This window comes from Zootoca vivipara, chromosome 7 (assembly GCF_963506605.1).
Source record: "Zootoca vivipara chromosome 7, rZooViv1.1, whole genome shotgun sequence".
Lineage (NCBI taxonomy): Eukaryota > Metazoa > Chordata > Lepidosauria > Squamata > Lacertidae > Zootoca > Zootoca vivipara.
Window position 1 is genome coordinate 94,161,364 of NC_083282.1, and position 18,661 is coordinate 94,180,024.

Sequence of the window (18,661 nt, forward strand, 5' to 3'; positions counted from 1 at the left end):
TTTTTTAGTAGGGAGCTGCTTCCTAGAGTGCAATCCTCTGTGGCTTCCAGCAGTAAAAGTTCATTTTGCAAGCCTTTCTTTTCCACCCCGCACCATTTGTGCCCAATCTCAAGCATGTCTACTTGGACGTAAACTCCATTGAGGTATCTGAAGAAGTGTGCATGCACACGAAAGCTCATACCAAAATATAAACTTAGTTGGTCTTTAAGGTGCTACTGAAGGATTTTTTTTATTTTGCTTCGACTCAGACCAACACGGCTACCTACCTGTAACTAGTCCATTGAGGTCAGTTGGATTTACTCCCAGGAAAAGGTGCATGCAGCTTCTGCTAGGCTTTGCACATGTATATATTAAATATTCTGCTTTATAATTTAAAATACTTATTTTGCATCCTTAAGATATCAATCAAAGTCAGAGACTTTCCTTTTCTTTCCATGGTTCATTTTACACCCCTCCTTCCCTCCCTCCCCAGAAAAATCCCAAACATGTCTACTTGGAAGTAAAGGTGCATGCTGCTGCCTCTACTAGGCTGGAGTTTTGGGGGTCTTTAAAAGTTACATGAATTCCATTGGGCTGGTCTTGTGAATAAGTGTGTTAAGCTTTTCATTTACCCCTTTTGATGTTGCAAATAAATATTTCTGTTAGACTTTTAAAACACTGCAAGGCTTTGAGCGTGAGGGCACTGCATGTGTTTACATGTGTCATCATCATGTGTGTGTTGTGTATATGATATAAAGTTTACCTTTGCATATATCATATATAGACTGGCACCTCCCCCCCCCCCCCTGCAGATAGTTTCCCTTTAACGCAGGCAAAAATTCAGCAGGTAAGAACCAGCCTTTAAATTCCCACATTTAACCATTTATGATGGTGGCAGATCCCTTGGTGGCAAATCCCTCACTGACTTGAGTGGGACACCATGTGTATGAGATTTCAGACTTGAACACCCTTTTATTTGAGATTGGTGGAGCTCAGAGTTGGAACCATATTTGCTTGCTTTAAAGTAAGTCCCACTAGAGCAGTTCAGCCAGCCTGTCTCTTTCCCCTTTATTCCATCATTGGAGAGCATATATAGGGGGTGCGTGGGGGGTGGGGGTGGCACTGATGTAAATTAGAAGGTCCTTATTGTGATCTGACAAATGTTGGAGGGTATGCGTACTCCATCCATTTCCCTCCCTGCCCCTCAGGCCTATTAAGCAGAGCAGCCCTGCCTATGGTGGTGTCCCTCTGGCTCGGCCCTTCAATGACTTCTTGGGCTTTTTCTTCCGTCAAAGGGCTCTCTGTGCCTTTAAAAGCTTCGCAACAGGAAGGCATGCAACAGGTAGAGTCCTTATGTATGTGCCCCACCCCCCACTATAAGAACAGGATGCTGGACTAGATGGGCCTGATCCAACACCAGCCTTTTCTTAAAATACAACGCATGTGCCTGAGGCATAAGGGGTTCAATACTGGGCTGCAATGCTTGCCTTGCCCCGGGCCTTGGCAACTCACCCGATGCCACTGCTCTCTTAAATTCCCCGCAGAGTTTTTCTCCAAGGTGCCCAGAGGGAGGTGCCCAGTTGCTGTGCGATGGCACCAAGCCCCTGGAGAGTCAGCAACAGGAGTGAGCGGCTGCCTGGCCTCCCTTTGCCTAGAGCTCAGCATCTGGGGCAAGGCCATTTGAACCCGGGAGGGCCTTCTCTGGGGGTTTCTGGGCAGAGCCGGCTTGCACAGCCAGCGGGAGGAGGAAAGCAAGGCTTCCTGGACAGGCAGGATTTGCAGAAGCCTTTCCAGCTTCAGAGGTGAGTGAGAGCCCCTTTCTTCAAGGCATCAGGCACTGCAGCCCAGAAGGGGCCACCCAGACATTGGCAGCAGCAGGAAGGGAAAGGCTGGCCGCTTTTGTTGGCTAGGTTGCTCCTTCCTTTGCCGAATGCATCTACAAATGCTGTTTTTTTGAGGAAAGTTGCTTGCTTCCTGTTCCTTTAAAAGCCACCCATCAGTTAGTATGGCCCAATATCTCACGGCCACCTGGGCCCTTCCACCTGCTGGCTGTGGGTGTGGTAGTGGCTCAAAGGGCCTTAATGAATGTGATGATGTGAACCCCTATAAATCCTTGAATATGCTTCTAATACAGAAGTTATGGTAACCTGCTGCTTTGAGAAACGGCTGATTTGGCAAGATGCTGTCCCTCACTGCAACAGAAGGACAGCTAATAATATGCAAATCACAAAGATACAGCTCATAAACTAGAACATAAGTTAATGCATGGTGCAAATGGCTACGCGTAACACAGGTTCCCAACTTGCACACTAACACAATGGTGAAAATCAAAGCTTAGTTAGCAATGTTTATTGCACATGTGTATTAAACATGAAGTGAGGTGGTGATGTACATCATTGGTGAAAATTGAAATCCTTTGTTTGAAATGTTATAAATACCACCGCCCTGACCCTTGGTTGGGGTTGCAGTTTTGCGAAAAGATTCGACTGTACCCCATTGCTTTGCAATAAACAACAATGGACTCCTAACTCCTCTTGTCTCTGAGTTTTATTGGCGTAAACTCAGAAGATAAACCATTTTTGGCTTGCAACATGGGGACACCGAAATGGGGGGCACCTCTCAGGAACTCCCTACAAATCCCAGTGGGGCTGCCTGTGCCAGAGGGACCCCCTTGGCCAAGGGCTCCTTCTCACCTGGAGGTACCGGTACTATCTATCTATGGGCAGAGGAAAGAGATGCCACATCTCCTTTCCCAATGCAATTAAAATGTGTATATAATAATAATAATAATAATAATAATAATAATAATATATTATTTATACCCCGCCCATCTGGCTGGGCGGCTTCCAACAGAAAAATGAAATAAAATAATCTTTTAAACATTAAAAGCCTCCCTAAACAGGGCTGCCTTCAGATGTCTTCTAAAAATCTGGTAGCTGTTTTCTTCTTTGACATCTGATGGGAGGGCGTTCCATAGGGCGGGCGCCACCACCAAGAAGGCCCTCTGCATATATAATTGCATATATAAAAGAAATTTCTATTCTGATCAAAAAACAGTGGAGCTCGCTTAAGAGGGTAAGATCTACCCTTAGGTGCTGCAACCACAAATGTCAAAATGTGGCACAGGACACACGTCCCAAGTTCTAACCTGACAGGCTGTGTGTGTCCCCTGTAATAATAATAATAATTTATTATTTATACCCCGCCCATCTGGCTGGGTTTCCCCAGCTACTCTGGGCAGCTTCCAACAGAAAAATAAAATACAGTAATCTATTAAACATTAAAAGCCTCCCTAAACAGGGCTGCCTTCTAGAAATCTGGTAGCTGTTTTTCTCTTTGACATCTGATGGGAGGGCGTTCCACAGGGCGGGCGGGCGCCACTACCGAGAAGGCCCTCTGCCTGGTTCCCTGCAACTTGGCTTCTGGCAACGAGGGAACCGCCAGAAGGCCCTCGGCACTGGGCCTCAGTGTCGGGGCAGAACGATGGGGGTAGAGATGCTCCTTCAGGTATACTGGAACGAGGCCAATATTAGCCCAAAATTAGCCCCTGTATTAGCCCAATAGAAAATATATCAAAATGTGAGTTAACATTGCAGTGTTGGTCTGAGTCGAAACAAAATAAAAAAATTCCTTCAGTAGCACCTTAAAGACCAACTAAGTTTTTATTTTGGTATGAGCTTTCGTGTGTATCTGATGAAGTGTGCATGCACACGAAAGCTCATACCAAAATAAAAACTTAGTTGGTCTTTAAGGTGCTACTGAAGGAATTTTTTTATTGAGTTAACATTATAAAACATTCCTCGTTCTGCAATAAGCAACCAACATTCAATACTCAGGTGAACAGCTTTTATTCTAAGAAGACATACATTTACATAGGTTTTTAAAATTACAGGCCAAACTGTATGGCTGGACCAAACCAGACATGTCCAAGTCATTAGTGACATAATTTTCTGCCAATATTCCTCGTGTCCACCCAAAGATGCTGATCCCCCCCCCCCCGGCCAGACAAGTCTCTTTGGAAGACAAAGGCCTTAGATGGGTGAGGAAGGCTGACTGACAGGTAATTTAACTGAGCAACCCTCTCAGCACCCGTCCCAAAAACGCCTCCTCCCTTCCACCCACCCCTTCAGTCTGCTCCTCCAAACCCTGTGGATCCTTTCAGTGTGGTTCGGCAGAGAGGGATGCCCCGCAGCGTCTGGGAGCTGGAAGAGGAGATCTGGAAAGGAAGGAAGGTGTGAATGCATGTTAGGAGATGCCCCCATAACAAGGAACCGGTGAGTTCACCTGCAAGATCGCCTGACCTCCAGATGCAACCCCTCAGCCACTTCGATCTGTGGAACTTTGGAACTCCCTGCCTATTGATACCAGACAAGGCGCTTTCATTCTACTCTCTCTGGCCCCCACTATAAGTCATCTTTGTTTAGACATGCCGATGCAGACGTTTAGAAAGTGGGTGCGAGATTTCATTCCTTTTTAGCCTCTCATTATTTCCCCTTTGCGAAAAGTCTTAAATTATTGCTGTTAAAACAATAAAATTATCATTCAGAATTGTCTTTTTTGTATACTGCTTGAAGGACTTTTTTTAAAAAAATAATAATAATCCAATCATGCGGTGTAGACATTTTGTGAAATAATAATAATAATAATAATAATAATAATAATAATAATATTTATACCCCGCCCATCTGGCTGGGTTTCCCCAGCTACTCTGGGCAGCTTTCAACAGAAAAATAAAATACAGTAATCTATTAAACATTAAAAGCCTCCCTAAACAGGGCTGCCTTCTAAAATGCCTTCAGATGCCTTCTAAAAATCTGGTAGCTGTTTTTCTCTTTGACATCTGATGGGAGGACGTTCCACAGGGCGGGCGCCACTACCGAGAAGGCCCTCTACCTGGTTCCCTGCAACTTGGCTTCTCGCAACGAGGGAACCACCAGAAGGCCCTCAGTGCTGGACCTCAGACAGTAGGATTTTTCTAATGTATAGTTAAGCTATGGAACCCCACAGCCACCTACCTGAATAGCTTTAATAATAATAATAATAATAATTATTATTATTATTATTATTATTATACCCCGCCCATCTGGCTGTTTTTCCCCAGCCACTCTTAAAGAGGATTAGACAATTCATGGAGGGGGAAATGGCTATAGGTGGCCACTCGCCCTGATGGCTATGTTCTCCTTGTACTGTCGGACACAGCATGCCCTGAAATACCAGTTTCTGGGACCCCAAGTGAGGAGAGGGGCTGCTGCCCTCCCCCCATTAGGGCATCTGGCTGGTCACTTGCAGAGGACAGGATGCGGCACTCATTTGGCCTTGGTGCGCCTTCAGCTGCTACTCTCTCCTTAGGCCATTTGTTTCCACCCTAGGAAAAAGCAAGGGACGGGTCAATCACCTTCACCAGGACATAATCGCCCGGCTGGACTCGGACTTGGGATCCCAAGCCGGTGCCATCGTCCACCTCCACGTCTGGGAAGATCACTTTGATGTTGCCATCGTTCCTGCCACACAGGTCCAAGGCTGAGCGTTTACTCGTCTGGGGAAGCAAGGAGGGTGGCTGTTAGATTTATTTATTTTGTTGGTTAATTAACAACAGCAGCAACAACAAAATAATGCAAACATAACAAAGAGGGGCAAAAGATTGAAAATGTAAAGCATGAAGCATCACAGCCTAGGAGTAAAAAAGTACAAAGATACAGCACAGTTCCAATTGGATAAATCAGGCATCCCCAAACTTCAGCCCTCCAGATGTTTTGGACTACAATTCCCATCTTCCCCGACCACTGTTCCTGTTAGCTAGGGATCATGGGAGTTGTAGGCCAAAACATCTGGAGGGCCGCAGTTTGGGGATGCCTGGTGTAGGCCCTGCAGGGATGAGTGAATGCTCACAAAATACCAGCCCCTTAAATCTTGTTTATAAAGATTCCCTTGACAAATAATAAAGCTTTGTAAAAATAAGTGTTCTCCACCTGTGAATTCCATCATGATTGAGAATAAAGCTTCTATAGAGTCTTAAACGAGCCGTCAATGAGTGACCTTTGGCCTCAATGTTTGTATATGGAATAAAATTGTGCCATATATCAATCAAAAAGAGCATTTGAGTTCTGCCATTCAGATACTTTTAGTTTATGAGATATCTTTCCAAGAAGGGCAGTTTGCCAAACTGCTGAATACGAGCAATCCAAATTATTCAGGATTTGACAGGCACTCCTAAGCCTGGAGGAAAAAAGCTTGGGCAACAGCCTTACAAATTTCAAAGTTCCGGACAAGGCCACTAAAATGATCAGGGAGATGAACGACCCCCCCCCCCCCAAATGAAGGAATGATGCAGCTTTGGGGGCTTTTTCGTTTAGAAAAGAGACTCAAGGAAGAGGTGACATGCAGAAGTTTATAAAATCATGCACGGAATGGAGAAAGTGGGGGAAGTTTTTCTTCCTCTCTCCTAACACTGGAACTCTTGGACATCCAATTAAGCTGAACGTTGGGAGATTCAGGGCAGATAAAATAAAGTCCTTCACGCAGCACAGAGTTAAACCATGGAACTCCCTATCGCAGGAGGCAGTGGGCCACCTTAAAAGAAGAAAGGACAAATTCATAGGGAAAACTATCAAAGCCCACTAACCAAGAGGGGTTGGCTCCGCCTCTGTCTCCGCAACTGGAGGGGAGAGTGCTTGAATCCTGCCTGCGGATTTCCCATGGGGGCATCTGATCAGCCGCTGTGAGAAGAGCATGCTTGACTAGATGGGCCACTGGCCTGATCCAGCGGGGTCTTCCCAGGTTCTCATGTTCCCAGCTTGATTACTGTAATGCATTCTGCAAAGGGCTGCCCTTGAAGACAGTCCCGGATACTGTAGTACATAGCTGCCAAGTTATCCCTTTTTTAAAGGGATTTCCCCTTATGCTGAATAGGCTTCCTCGCGAGAAAAGTGAAAACTTGGCAGCTATGTACTGTAGCTAGTACAGAATGCCCAGCAAGGTCAGCTCCTCTCCTCTCTGCTCCCCTCTTTTGATGCTCAAAGCAGACCCCCTGACACACACACACGTGCAGAAGAGGCAGACATGGGAGGCCTAAGACCGCTCTCTGCCTCCGCCCTCTTGACTCCTGTGGCATTTATCGAAGTGGCACTCACACTCTCTACCAAGACCACTTGCACTCGTCCCACGGCGGCTGCGTTTGCCCTGGACGCCTCCTCGCGAAAGACGGTCATGAGCTCCTTCAGCCGCCTCTGCTTCACTTCAGGGGCCACGTCATCCTGCAGATGGTGAAACGCCCGGGTTTTCTGGAGAAACAAAGTGCCAGTGAATCGGAGGCAGAAGCCCTGTGCCTTGTTAAAAGGGGGTCACCCGCATTCTGCAGCCGTGCACACCCCGCGTTCAAAATTCTGTGGCTCTTCAAACTCTGCAATGGGAATCACTAGAATTGTAGAGTTGGAAGGGGCCAATAGAAGTTGTGTCCAGATCAAGGGAAGTCATGGGCTTCAGCCTTGGTCAGACCCCACCTGGAGTCCCATGTCCAGTTCTGGGCGCCACAATTCAAGGAGGACATGGACAAGCTGGAAGGTGTGCAGAGGAGGGGGAACGAAATGATCAAGGGTCTGGAAACCACGCCTTATGAGCAACGGCTGAAGGAGCTGGTTATGTTTAGCCTGGAGGAAAGAAGACTGAGGGGTGATATGACAGCCATCTGAAGGACTGTCACATGGAAGAGGGAACAAGTTGCTTTCTCCTGCTGTGGAGGGCGGAACCCTTTCATGTCATTTGAACCAATGGCTTCAAATGACATGAAAGGAGATTCCAACTCAACATCAGGAAGAACTTTCTGACGGCAAGAGCCATTCGACAGTGGAAGGGATTCCCTTGGAGGTTGTTAAGCAGAGGTTGGCTGGCCAACTTCCAGAGCTTCCTGCACTGCAGGGGGTTGGACTAAATGGCCCTTGGGGGTCCCTTCCAGGATCCCCCCCTCCCTGAGACATGGAGGCAGAATGTGCTTGCTTTGTCAGTTCAGTAAGGGGCTACCGTTCTCACCTCCCTCATGCTGTAAGCAAAGATGAAGGCCGTGTTGTAGCGGACCTCACGAAGGAGGGACAGTGTCTGCCTGTGGTCGTCTTCCGTCTCCCCGCAGAAGCCAGCAATGATGTCGCTGCTGAGAGTCACACCTGCTACATGAAGGGGACAAAGTGAGACACACAGCAGGAATCCAGAGAGAATGGGATGGTGCAGCAGGTGGAAACCAGCGAAGAACAAGGAGGTTCTTTCTGTCTCAGCACACACTTATTATTTATTGAATTTATATACAGTGGTGCCTCAGTTTACGAACTTAATCCATTCTGGAAGTCCGTTCTTAAACCGAAACCGTTCTTAAACCGAGGCGCGCTTTCCCTAATGAGGCCTCCCACTGCCGGTGCCCTTCCACCGTTCGGGTTCTGTTCTTAGACCAAGGTAAATTCCACAAACCGGGACACTACTTCCAGTTTTGTGGAGTTCGTAAACCAAATCGTTCGTAAACAGGACTGTTCTTAAACCAATGTACCACTGTACCGCCCTATACCTGGAGGTCTCAGGGTGGTTCGTCGAACAAAATCAAAATATAAAACCCAAAAAACATATAACCAAAATAAAAACAACAACCCACTTATGACCATTAAACCTCAGGAAGGAATTCCTAACTTTGCTCAGCTCTGGAATGAGGTGCCCATCAAAACACTCATTTTGGGGAAATCCTCAGCAAGAAGAGGGCAGCCTCTCGCCCAGCCCCTTGCTCCAAGGAAAACTGTAAGTGTTTCTCGAGAGCAGCGGATCAGTTCCCAGCCAGCTCTATGCTTCCATCTGACAGCCTGAGAATCTCAGCTGCCCCCTTCCTCTTGGTGTCCCTTCCAGTTCTACAATTCTATGAAATCTGTGACACCACCAGACACCACCCTACATTATGAGCAACCTTGTCTTTAATATCATTCTGGCCACCTGGCCTTGAACCCCCCCTGCTTCTTCAGCTCCCCAATCCCCCCCCTCTCCTGGCGCTCCCTTGCCCACAAATCTTTAGTCTCTGGAAGCAGAACTATTTCCCCATCACACCAACACAGAGAAAGACACCTTGGGCAAGGCAGCCCCAGCCCTTCACTTTCCCACATGCTCACAGGTTAAGCTGAAAGTCCATAAAGATGTAACTCAAACCAGTAGGGAAGTTGGGAGAGTAAGCAGCAGCAACAACGGCTACAGGAGGAACCCACCTGGCAAAGAGTCTCGGATGAGGTGTACGAGCGCCAAGTAAGCTTCCCGGGTATATCTGGGTGGGTGAAGCAGAGAGGGCAAAGTTAGGAGGCACTGATGCAGCCTCAGGCACCCTGTGGCAGACAGATACAGTACATGGTGGGGCCTGGCAGGCTTCATAAGAACTGCTGCTGCTGCTGCCCAGCAAGGACTGGGATATTTGGGGAAAAGTTTTGTTGGGAGTGTTTGCTGTCATTGATATTAATTTTCTGTATCTTTATTTTTATTTGGAATTTTTCAGTTTGATTATGTAGTTTTTTTATCTACTTTTATGACTACTTTGCTATGTTTGTAACTGTTTAAATCTTTTCATATTGTAAGCCACCTTGAGCATTGTTTTACCTGTGGGAAGGCGGAATACAAATAAAATGATGGTGATATTTCCCATATCCATTACTTAGAAAACCAAGAAAACATGAAGCAACATTAGGGCACGGAATGTCTGTTTCTTACGACCCTGAAACTTCTTATTTAAAAACATCAGAACATCAAAAGAGCTTGGCTTCTGGATGAGGCCAATGGCCCACCTAGCCCAGCATCCTGTTCTCACAGTGACTGACCAGATGCCTCAATGGGAAACCAGCAAGCAGGAGATCACTGGCTCTCCCAAAGAAGCTGAACAACTGTGGCTCCCCTTAAAAAAGCTCAACAACTTTGACCCGAACCCCCCAAAAATGGGCCTTCCTCAAAAAAATCTCAACAACTTTGACCTGAACCCCCAAAAAGGGGGTAGATCACTGCCAGTTTTTAACTCTGTGAGTAGATCGCAGTCTCTTGGGAGTTGGCCACCCCTGATATATACCTATTTTTAATGACAGTCTAATAATATAGTAGGGGTGTCTAACATGTGCAAGACTCACCCTCTCCTCATCGCCTCCAGGACACGGGTGCTTCCGCTCTGGACCGGGAGGTGCAGATGTTTGCAGATGTTGTGCCTCTCCTTCATGAGCTGGAAGACCTGCCGAGAACAGAGCGGCCATCAATGGACCCCTGGCTGTGGGCAACCACTTGCCCTTGGCCAGTAGGCCAGCAGAGGAAGGGGAGCCAAACCCACCTCGTCCGGGAAGTCCTTGGGGTGCGGGGAAGTGAAACGGATCCTCATTTCGGGATCGATGGCAGACACCCGGTCCAGGAGGTCCGCAAAGCGCAACCCGCCCTGCTTGGGCTTGTAGACAGAGTTGAAGCCGCGACTCAGCTGAGTTGGGGTCGCTGAGAGGAACTGGGCCTCGGAGGTGTCCCGGTAGCTGTTGACGTTCTGGCCCAACAGGGTCACCTCCTTCACCCCCTGCAGAGGGAGGCGGCCGGGTCATGATTGGCAATGTGGGGAAGGACGCACAGAGGGAGAGGGTGGCGAGAGAAGCCAGGAACCGGAGGCATTTTGCACTCCATCCAGGCAAGCGATAAGCATCGCCGGAGGTCACAGCTGCATTCCAGCCGAGGCAAAAAGACTCAGGAGTGGAGGGTGAGGAATGAGGCTGAAGCCAGGCAGAGAGGCCTGGGGGGAGCACACCCACCCCCTGGGCCTGGAGATCCCCATTTGTGGCTTCCAGGGCTCCTCCCACCTCCCTGCCCACAATGCAGCAGGCGAGTTTCGCAGTGGGGCTGGTCACCTGGTCCGAGAGTGCTTGCACCTCCTGCAGGATGGAGGCCACTGGCCGGCTCCTCTCACGCCCGCGGGTGAAGGGGACGATGCAGTAGGTGCACATGTTGTCGCAGCCGCGCATGATGGACCTGTGAGAGAGAGAGGGGGGGGGGAGAAGTCCCCATGGGGTGGTGGGAGGGGAGTCTGTCACGGTCTTTGTTTCCCCTCCCAGGACTGAGATATACGCCAAGTCCGCCGGACCAATTTCTTAGAAGATTCAGGACAGGCAAAAGGAAGTCCTTGTTCACACAGCACAAAGTTAAGCTGTGGAACTCCCTCCCACAAGAGGCAGTGAGGACCAGCAACGTGAATGCCTTTAAAAGAGGATTGGAGAGGGTATCAATGGCTATTAGCCAAGATGGCTATGCTCTGCTTCAACAGTTGGAGGCAGCAATGCTTCTGAATCGCAGTTACAGGAGGAGGGAGCATTTCTGCTTGCTTTGCTGGCTTCCCCAGCAAAGCCTTGAGGAAATGCCAACTGCAATTTCTTCAAATTGTATATTCAAACATGAGGGCTAGCATCTTGATTTTTAAAATGAGGCTATTTCAGATCCAACTGCCTGCAGCCCATGGAGCTTGGCTCATGGAAAAAACCAGGCTCTGCAACTCAGAGGGAGGCAGCAGGTGCATGCATCATGAAGATGAGAGACTTGGGACCTCAAAGTGCTCTGGTCACTTTGAACAGATTCACGGCCCATGTGCAAGTGCACTTGAACTCGCAACCCCGCAGAGCCTGACCGGAGGACCAAGCAGCCCACCTGGCACTTACACGAAGGCCGACGTGGGGCTGGCGCTGGTGTGGACAGGCAGGATGTCTGCGTAAGTTTCATCCAGGGAGAGCAGGACGTTGGCGGCTTGCTGGCCCGTTTCGGCCACTGCCAGGAGCCTGGGAAGGTCACGGTAAGCATCTGGACCCGCCACGAGGTCGACTAACTTCTCCCGCTCCAGGATCTTCTCCTTCAGCCTCTCGGCCATGCAACCTGCAGACGGGGAGAACTGTTTACTGCTGGATATACACTTTGCACATTAAGGAGTTGTTTTGACTGTTTTTACCATTAATTTCACTGTCTTCTAATTTGTATACCGCCCTAATTTGTTCAATTTGTATACCGCCCTTCATCTGTAGATCCCAGGGAGGCTCACAGCATAAAAATGCAAGATAAAAACCACAAAGTGCATAATAAAAACAAGAGCAAGAACAAAACAATAAAGCCTCTCCCCCTTCCAATGCTCTACCCAATGCCAACCCCCCCCAACCCCCCCCGGACCAGCAGTATTAGCTATGGCGTTCCGCATTACCTAATATCCCGATCCGTAAGGGCGCTTGCAATCGGGGCCGCTTGGACTTCAGAGCCGTGAGGTATCGTAAGCGGTTCCAGATGGTCTGCTCAGCCTTCTCCCTGAGGAGCAGCAAAGGATCAGCTTTTCTGCCAGGGCTAGGAAACCCTTTCTCCGAATGACGCTATCTGACGAAGTTTCTTATTCTTAGATCCAAATATTTTCATTAAATATAAACATTGTCTCCCTCCTTCTTCGTGACGCCCCCCCCCCACTGGCCCCCTCCTGCCACAAGGGAAGCCCATGGGGTGCGACCTTCTAAAGAAGATCCATTTTTATGATTGGGTTTCCTTCCACCGCCTCCCCCCCGCCCCCAGAGCCCCCCCTGCCACCAGGGGCTTCAGGGCAATAGGGAGGAAGGTAGGTAGCTACCTGCCCAACCATCTCAATAAACATTGCAAAACTAATATACAAATCTAAAATTTCTTTCCCCAGCCATTCCTCCCCCTCCCTCAAGGAAAATCAATTATTACATACAATCATTTATCTAACCAAACTCTTAACTTTGTTCTTTTAAGCACACTCTCCTCCCTCCCCCTCGCTTTAAACATATTAAGAAACCCATGGAAACCAGGAAGAGGAGATCTGAGGAAGTCGCAATTACAATGTTAAGTAACTTAGAAATGGTGAGCTTTCTTTTTCTTTTTTGTTGTTTATGTTGGAGGAACAGCAGGGGGGAACCCAAACCCCAATACTCCTTCTATCTCTGTGCCTCTTGGTGGCGGGGGGGGGGGATGGAGGAGGTGGGGAGGATAAACTCAGCTGTAAAATGGACTACCTTCGGTCTCAACACTTGCAGGATCTACTGGTGGCAGAAGTGGACTTGCGGGGGGAGGGAAGGTGGATGGATATGTGTTGTATGTTTTGTTTTGTTTTGTTTATATAAAATAAAAATTATTTTTAAAAAGAAAAAAAAGAGTATCTGACGAAGTGTGCATGCACATGAAAGCTCATACCAAAATAAAAACTTAGTTGGTCTTTAAGGTGCTACTGAAGGATTTTTTTTATTTTACAATAAGCCAGGGTTACCTCTGTTGCACCCCTTTTGGAAACCAGGGAATACACTTTCGTACCTGATTGAACACGTGACAAGGAGAATCACATCTGCCTAATGGAAGAGAGAAGGAGAAGGGGATAAATGGAAGGGAGAAAAAATATTTCTAAAACTGGATGGGAAACAAAATGCTCCGTCTAAGTGGGACAGAACTCCAGTGCCAGACTAGAACCCTCTGACTCAGATCATTCTGTTTCCAAAAGAAAAAGCAAACTTTCTAGCCCTCAAGGTGGAAGAGAGCCATTGGTCAGGGCAACATATGCCACAAGCAACTGCAGAGGCCAAGCATTACCTCCTCCAGACTGCTGGTCCTCAGGTAGCCACTTTTCTGGAGGATGGACCAAGCGATCTCCGTATCGTTGACATTCATCTGACAGCCATAAGTCTCCAGGTACACTGCAAGAGGTATGGAGGAGAAGAAGAGGAGGAGGAGAAAAGGGTGGGTTTCTTGGGAGGGGAATCAAACAGCTCTGTCTCCCATTCCCATCACCGATTCTTGCACTGCAGGGGGATGGACTGGGCAACCCATTGGTCCCGTCCAACTCTACAATTCTATGAAAACAGTCATAAACTGAACCATCAATTTATGAAACATGGCAAAGACACTTAAATGTCATCTTTACGATGACCCCATGATATGGGTGGGTGGTTCTTCCTGTTTTGCAGCTGGGAACTGAAATAAGACTTATCCACAGTCTTCATCCCCAACTAATTTCTAACCAGAGAATAGAAAACCATGCTTATTGTGCTGTATGCTGGTGTCTGATGAAGGAATATAATCTGCTGCTATAATTGATTAGCTTGTCTTCTCCAAGCAGATATCTGATTATCCTAGCAAAAATAATGTGAGGAAGGTGTTTGTTTATGCAATAAAGATATTTAAAGTTGCAAAGCACACACAAGAGGCTGTATCTACAGAGAGAGAACTGTGGTTCAGGCATTTCTTTCCAAAGTGTTTAGGCCTAAATTATAATCTTGTAAACTTGTTTGTGATGTCTGCCGGTGTGAATGCAATTCCCTCGACACAATCCGGCTGAGTTTGGGAATCAAAGGGAGCATGACATTGGCAAGGCTTCAGGACTCAACCCGCCATCCCCCACCGGCAACCCACTCCAATCTCCCTCTTTTCCACACAGGTTGCAAGACCAGAATTGAGGACCTGCAATTCCACTCTCCGGAGGAATCCTCAGCTCCGGCAGGTGTGTGGTGCTGTGTGGCAGGACAAAGCAAGGCAGCAACACAGACCTTTTCTTGGGGCATCTGCCAGGGTTCTGGAGCCAAGATAGGGTTCTGAATCCTCCGCTGCTTCAGCTGGCAAACGCTGAGTTTCCTGCACAGGTCTAGCGTCTTGTAGGAAATGCTGCAATGAGGGTCCTGCCGCCAACTTAGCATGGAAATCTTCCAGGCCTCCCTTGCACTTTGCTTCTCTGCTGTGCACCCCAAGATCTGAGCCCCTGGTGGAAGCCCAAGCACAGGGTCCAGCCGGTTGCAGGGTCCAGCACGGAGGCCGCCGACGGCACACCCTCAGACCTCCCACGATGCAGCTGCGTATGGACTGCATCTTCACCTCCTGCGCCCTGAGACAACCGACAGATGAGTGATTGCAGCAACCTTTTCCAAAGGCAGCATCAAATGAAACACTGGAAAGAGCACAGGTGTAAATGTAAAACATCACATGCAACAACAGGGCATTTCTACATGAATGGAGAAGTCGTGGTTCTCCAAAGTTTGACAAAGCCTTCTCTGCAGCACCCCTCCAGACTGACTGGAAAAACAATGGTGTGTTAATGGTTAATACATATCATTCTGCTTTGTTCTGAGATGCTTCCCTGATGTTACCAGATTATTGCCCTCTGGAGGGGCAGCCTCAAGCTACAGCTCAACAGAAGTGGGACAAAAAACAACAGTAGCAGACTGGAGCATACATTTAAAGAAGAGTGGAAAGCATTGATTGAATCCTAGCTGGCCAGGGCACGCATTGCTGTGGGTCATCCCTGTGATTCCCCCCACCCTGTCACGATCCATGGCCTATCCCGTCCCCTCCTGCCCCCAACCCACACCTGGGCGAGTCCCCACCTCCATTCGGCCTAGTCTGTAAAGGCAAGCCTCCATTCAGCCTAGTAGCTGCAGAACCAGTGTAGCCTCTGATAGAGGGCCAAGGTTTTCTAGCTGTAGTACCAGCGTAGCCACTGCTAGAGGGCACTGTGTTGCAACATCTTCTGCCTTCTATTTCCCAGGTTCCCCAGACCTCTGAGTTCAGGGTTCCAAACCAGTGGGTTTTACCTGGTTTTCGTGGCTCAGGTGTGGCATGTGGCCAATCTATGTGGATGGAAACACTCACCTATACCCATGTGACGTTGTGGCCAAATTTGAATGCAATCAGGCAAGCGGTTAGGGAGAATGCCGCATATTAACAAACTTGGACCCTCTACATCTATTTTATATATACAGTATATAGATGTGGAAGATTACTGTATACAGCTGAAAACGTTGGCAGCATTAAGATAAATTCAACAGAGTAAAATATGCAGGGGATGCGAGTGCTGCTGTGGTCTACGGCTTGCCGATCGGAAGGTCGGCGGTTCGAATCCCCGTGGTGGGGTGAGCTCCCGTTGCTCGATCCCAGCTCCTGCCAACCTAGCAGTTCGAAAGCATGTCAAAGTGCAAGTAGATAAATAGGTACCACTCTGGCAGGAAGGTAAACGGTGTTTCTGCGCATTGCTCTGGTTCGCCAAAAGTGGCTTTGTCGTGCTGGCCACATGACCTGGAAAAACTGTCTGCGGACAAACGTCAGCTCTCTCGGCCTATAGAGCGAGATGAGCACCGCAACCCCAGAGTCGTCTGCGACTGGACCTAATGGTTAGGGGTCCCATTAGCAAAATATCCAGGGATGTATGGTATGTAAAATGAACAGTGGAAAGAGAAAAGAAAGGGAAGTCATTGGATATTTTAAAGTTTGTAAAATGTTTATTTGGAATTGTAAAATTGAAAACTAAATAGAAATTAGAGGCAGCTCTATTCAGGGAAGTTTTTAATGACTGATGTTTTAATTACAGGTAGGTAGCCGTGTTGGTCTGAGTTGGAACAAAATAAAAAATTCCTTCAGTAGCACCTTAAAGACCAACTAAGTTTTAATTTTGGTATGAGCTTTCATGTGCATGCACACTTCTTCAGATACAGTGAAATCCTTCTGTTTCAGTGTACCTGAAGAAGTGTGCATGCACACGAAAGCTCATACCAAAATTAAAACTTAGTTGGTCTTTAAGGTGCTACTGAAGGAATTTTTTTATGATGTTTTAATGTATTTGTAATCTTTAGTTAGAAAAGATTAAAGTGGCTTGGGAAACCCAGCCAGATGGGCGGGGAAGAAATAATAATAATATGTTGTTGTTGTTGTTGTTATCATTATTATTATTATTATTTAAAAAGAAGTGGGCCAAAAAACAGCAGGAGCGGACTGGAGCCTTGGTTGCTGTGGGATGACGCTGTGCTTGCAAAGGGTCCGCCTCCCCCTGGGAAATAAGCAGCCTCACCCCAATGCCCCCCTTGCCCCTCTCCGCCCCCCAACGTCCTCTCCCAAGGGGGCATCTGCGCTTACCTGGCAGAGGCAGGGAAGAGGCTCCACCTGTCTCTCCACACACACACCCCCCGGTCCAGCGCTGCCTCCTCCTTCCTCGCCCTCCCTGCTCACCCACGTGGGCGCCTCCAGGGGACGCCGGCGCGCCGCGAAATCCTTCCCCTCGGCGTGGAAACGGCTTCCCGGCGCTGCTCCGTTCCGCCCTGGAAATGTTCCCCCGGCGCGCCTCTCCTCCGGCCAGCCCTGCCAAGGCGACCGTGGGCGGCTCTGCTCGGGCGGCGCCTCGGCCCCGTCGGAGGCCAAGGGCGGCTTCCTTGGGGAGCCGGCGGCGCTTTCTGTTTGGGCTGCTAGGCGGGAAGGCAGAAGTTCGTCGGGTGAAGCGTCCAAATCAGCAAAAAATATTTTATTTGTCCTCCCCCCCTCCCCGCCAGGGACTCAAGGTAGTTTACAGATTAAAAATAAAAACATAGAGAAAAAGCCATTGAAAAGCAATCAGACATTGATGGGTATAGACAGAGATAGAGATATTTGTATGTGCTTATATTATTTGCATGATTTTAATAGAAAATTCTTTTAAATTTTAATATTCTGTTTGCGCATTTTAGGGGCATTTTTACCATAACACTATTTAATAGAATAGTCTGTTAAAATAAAATATGCTATTCAAACCATACAAATAATGACAATAAAAATAGCAGGGCACCAGCCTTTTCATTAAAAGCAGCCCATTCCCCCAAACCTGTTGCGTTGTCTATATTATATAGAATCAGAATTGTACAGTTGGAAGGGACCCCCCCCAGGGTCATCTAGCCCAACCCCTGCAATGCAGGAATCTCAGCTCAAGCATCCATGTCAGATGTCCATCCAATCTCTGCTTCTGCTTAGAAGCCTCCAAGGGGGTTTGACTAGATGACCCTTGAGATCCCTTCCAACTCTACTGATTCTATGATTCTCTGTCTTAGGCTGCAGCCCTAACCCTGCTTACCAGAGAGTAAGCCCGACTGAATAAAAACTTACTTGGGAGTAGACGTGGTTAGAATTGTGCTGTCAGTGTGATCATGAACGATGATGCAGTCTTCCAGATTACACAGAATTCTTCAGCGTGCGGATCAGAAAAACAACTTGTTGAGTATCCCTCCCTCACTGAAAAGGTTGGTCGTAAATGCAGTTGCTTTAGATCGGGGGGTGGGGTGGGGTGAGGAACCGGTATATCTCCAGATGTTGTTGGACTACAACTCCCATCATCCTGGATCATTTATCGTGCTGGCTGGGTCTGATGGTTTGAGATGGTCCAAGGGCTTGAGACCTATTGGCGACCCTAACCTGGTTTAGCTGGCCAGTCGAATCTGTTTCTGGGATGTGGCCGCTGTTGCATGCCGACAGCTTGTAGGAGCTTCAAGTGCGAGATGAGTGTGGGATGTGCAGGGCCGGCTCTAGGTAGAGTCCCAGTGGCGTGGGGCGCCGGGGCGCCGGACCGGTAGGCAGGGCGCTGCACGGCGAAGCCGCGTGGAAGCCATGCTGCGCCCTGCGAGGGGGCACCGGAGCGATCTCCGCCCCTCAGCGCCAGGGCATGCGACCTGCTCGAGACTGCCCTGGGGATGTGTGTGTGTGCAAAGGAGGACAAACGACCCCAGAAGGAGCAGGACATGTCCCCAGCAGAGGGACCACCCTTTCCCCAAATGCCCCAACACCCCTGTTGCGATGTTGGTGGCCCATAAACCAGCCACACACCAGCACTGTGTGACTGTGCACTCAAGGTCACCCATCCCATCGCAGTGATGCCAAGCATTCTGCACTTCAGGCT

General features: G+C 48.4%; 1 protein-coding gene across 3 annotated transcripts; it reads right to left on the reverse strand.

Annotated features, from left to right (window-relative positions):
* Positions 1 to 3,811: 3,811 nt before the first annotated feature.
* On the reverse strand, positions 3,812 to 17,000 carry CDK5RAP1 (CDK5 regulatory subunit associated protein 1). 3 transcript variants are annotated; one of them, XM_060277408.1, is made up of 14 exons: positions 16,879 to 17,000; positions 14,526 to 14,857; positions 13,573 to 13,676; positions 13,300 to 13,334; positions 12,188 to 12,288; positions 11,658 to 11,868; positions 10,857 to 10,977; positions 10,301 to 10,531; positions 10,107 to 10,204; positions 9,207 to 9,262; positions 8,005 to 8,135; positions 7,110 to 7,259; positions 5,375 to 5,515; positions 3,812 to 4,195 (listed from the first exon to the last, which is right to left on the reverse strand). In XM_060277408.1, the coding sequence occupies exons 2-14, from the start codon at positions 14,839 to 14,841 to the stop codon at positions 4,106 to 4,108; spliced, it is 1,785 nt and encodes a 594-aa protein (XP_060133391.1). In that variant the 5' UTR covers positions 14,842 to 14,857; positions 16,879 to 17,000; the 3' UTR covers positions 3,812 to 4,105. The 3 variants fall into 3 exon arrangements, with proteins under 3 accessions (XP_060133391.1, XP_060133390.1, XP_060133389.1); XM_060277407.1 differs by having other exon boundaries at positions 14,526 to 14,920; XM_060277406.1 differs by lacking the exon at positions 16,879 to 17,000 and having other exon boundaries at positions 14,526 to 16,356.
* Between the last annotated feature and the right edge of the window lie 1,661 nt (positions 17,001 to 18,661).

What these genes read in the sequence shown, in the direction of transcription:
- CDK5RAP1 (XM_060277406.1), bottom strand. Translation starts at nt 14,952, where the DNA reads ATGTTTTACATTTACACCTGTGCTCTTTCCAGTGTTTCATTTGATGCT. An exon ending in TGCAAGCACTCTCGGACCAG is followed by an intron (nt 10,532 to 10,856) that starts GTGACCAGCCCC and finishes CTCCCTCTGCAG; the next exon opens with GGGGTGAAGGAGGTGACCCT. An exon ending in CCAAGGACTTCCCGGACGAG is followed by an intron (nt 10,205 to 10,300) that starts GTGGGTTTGGCT and finishes TGTTCTCGGCAG; the next exon opens with GTCTTCCAGCTCATGAAGGA.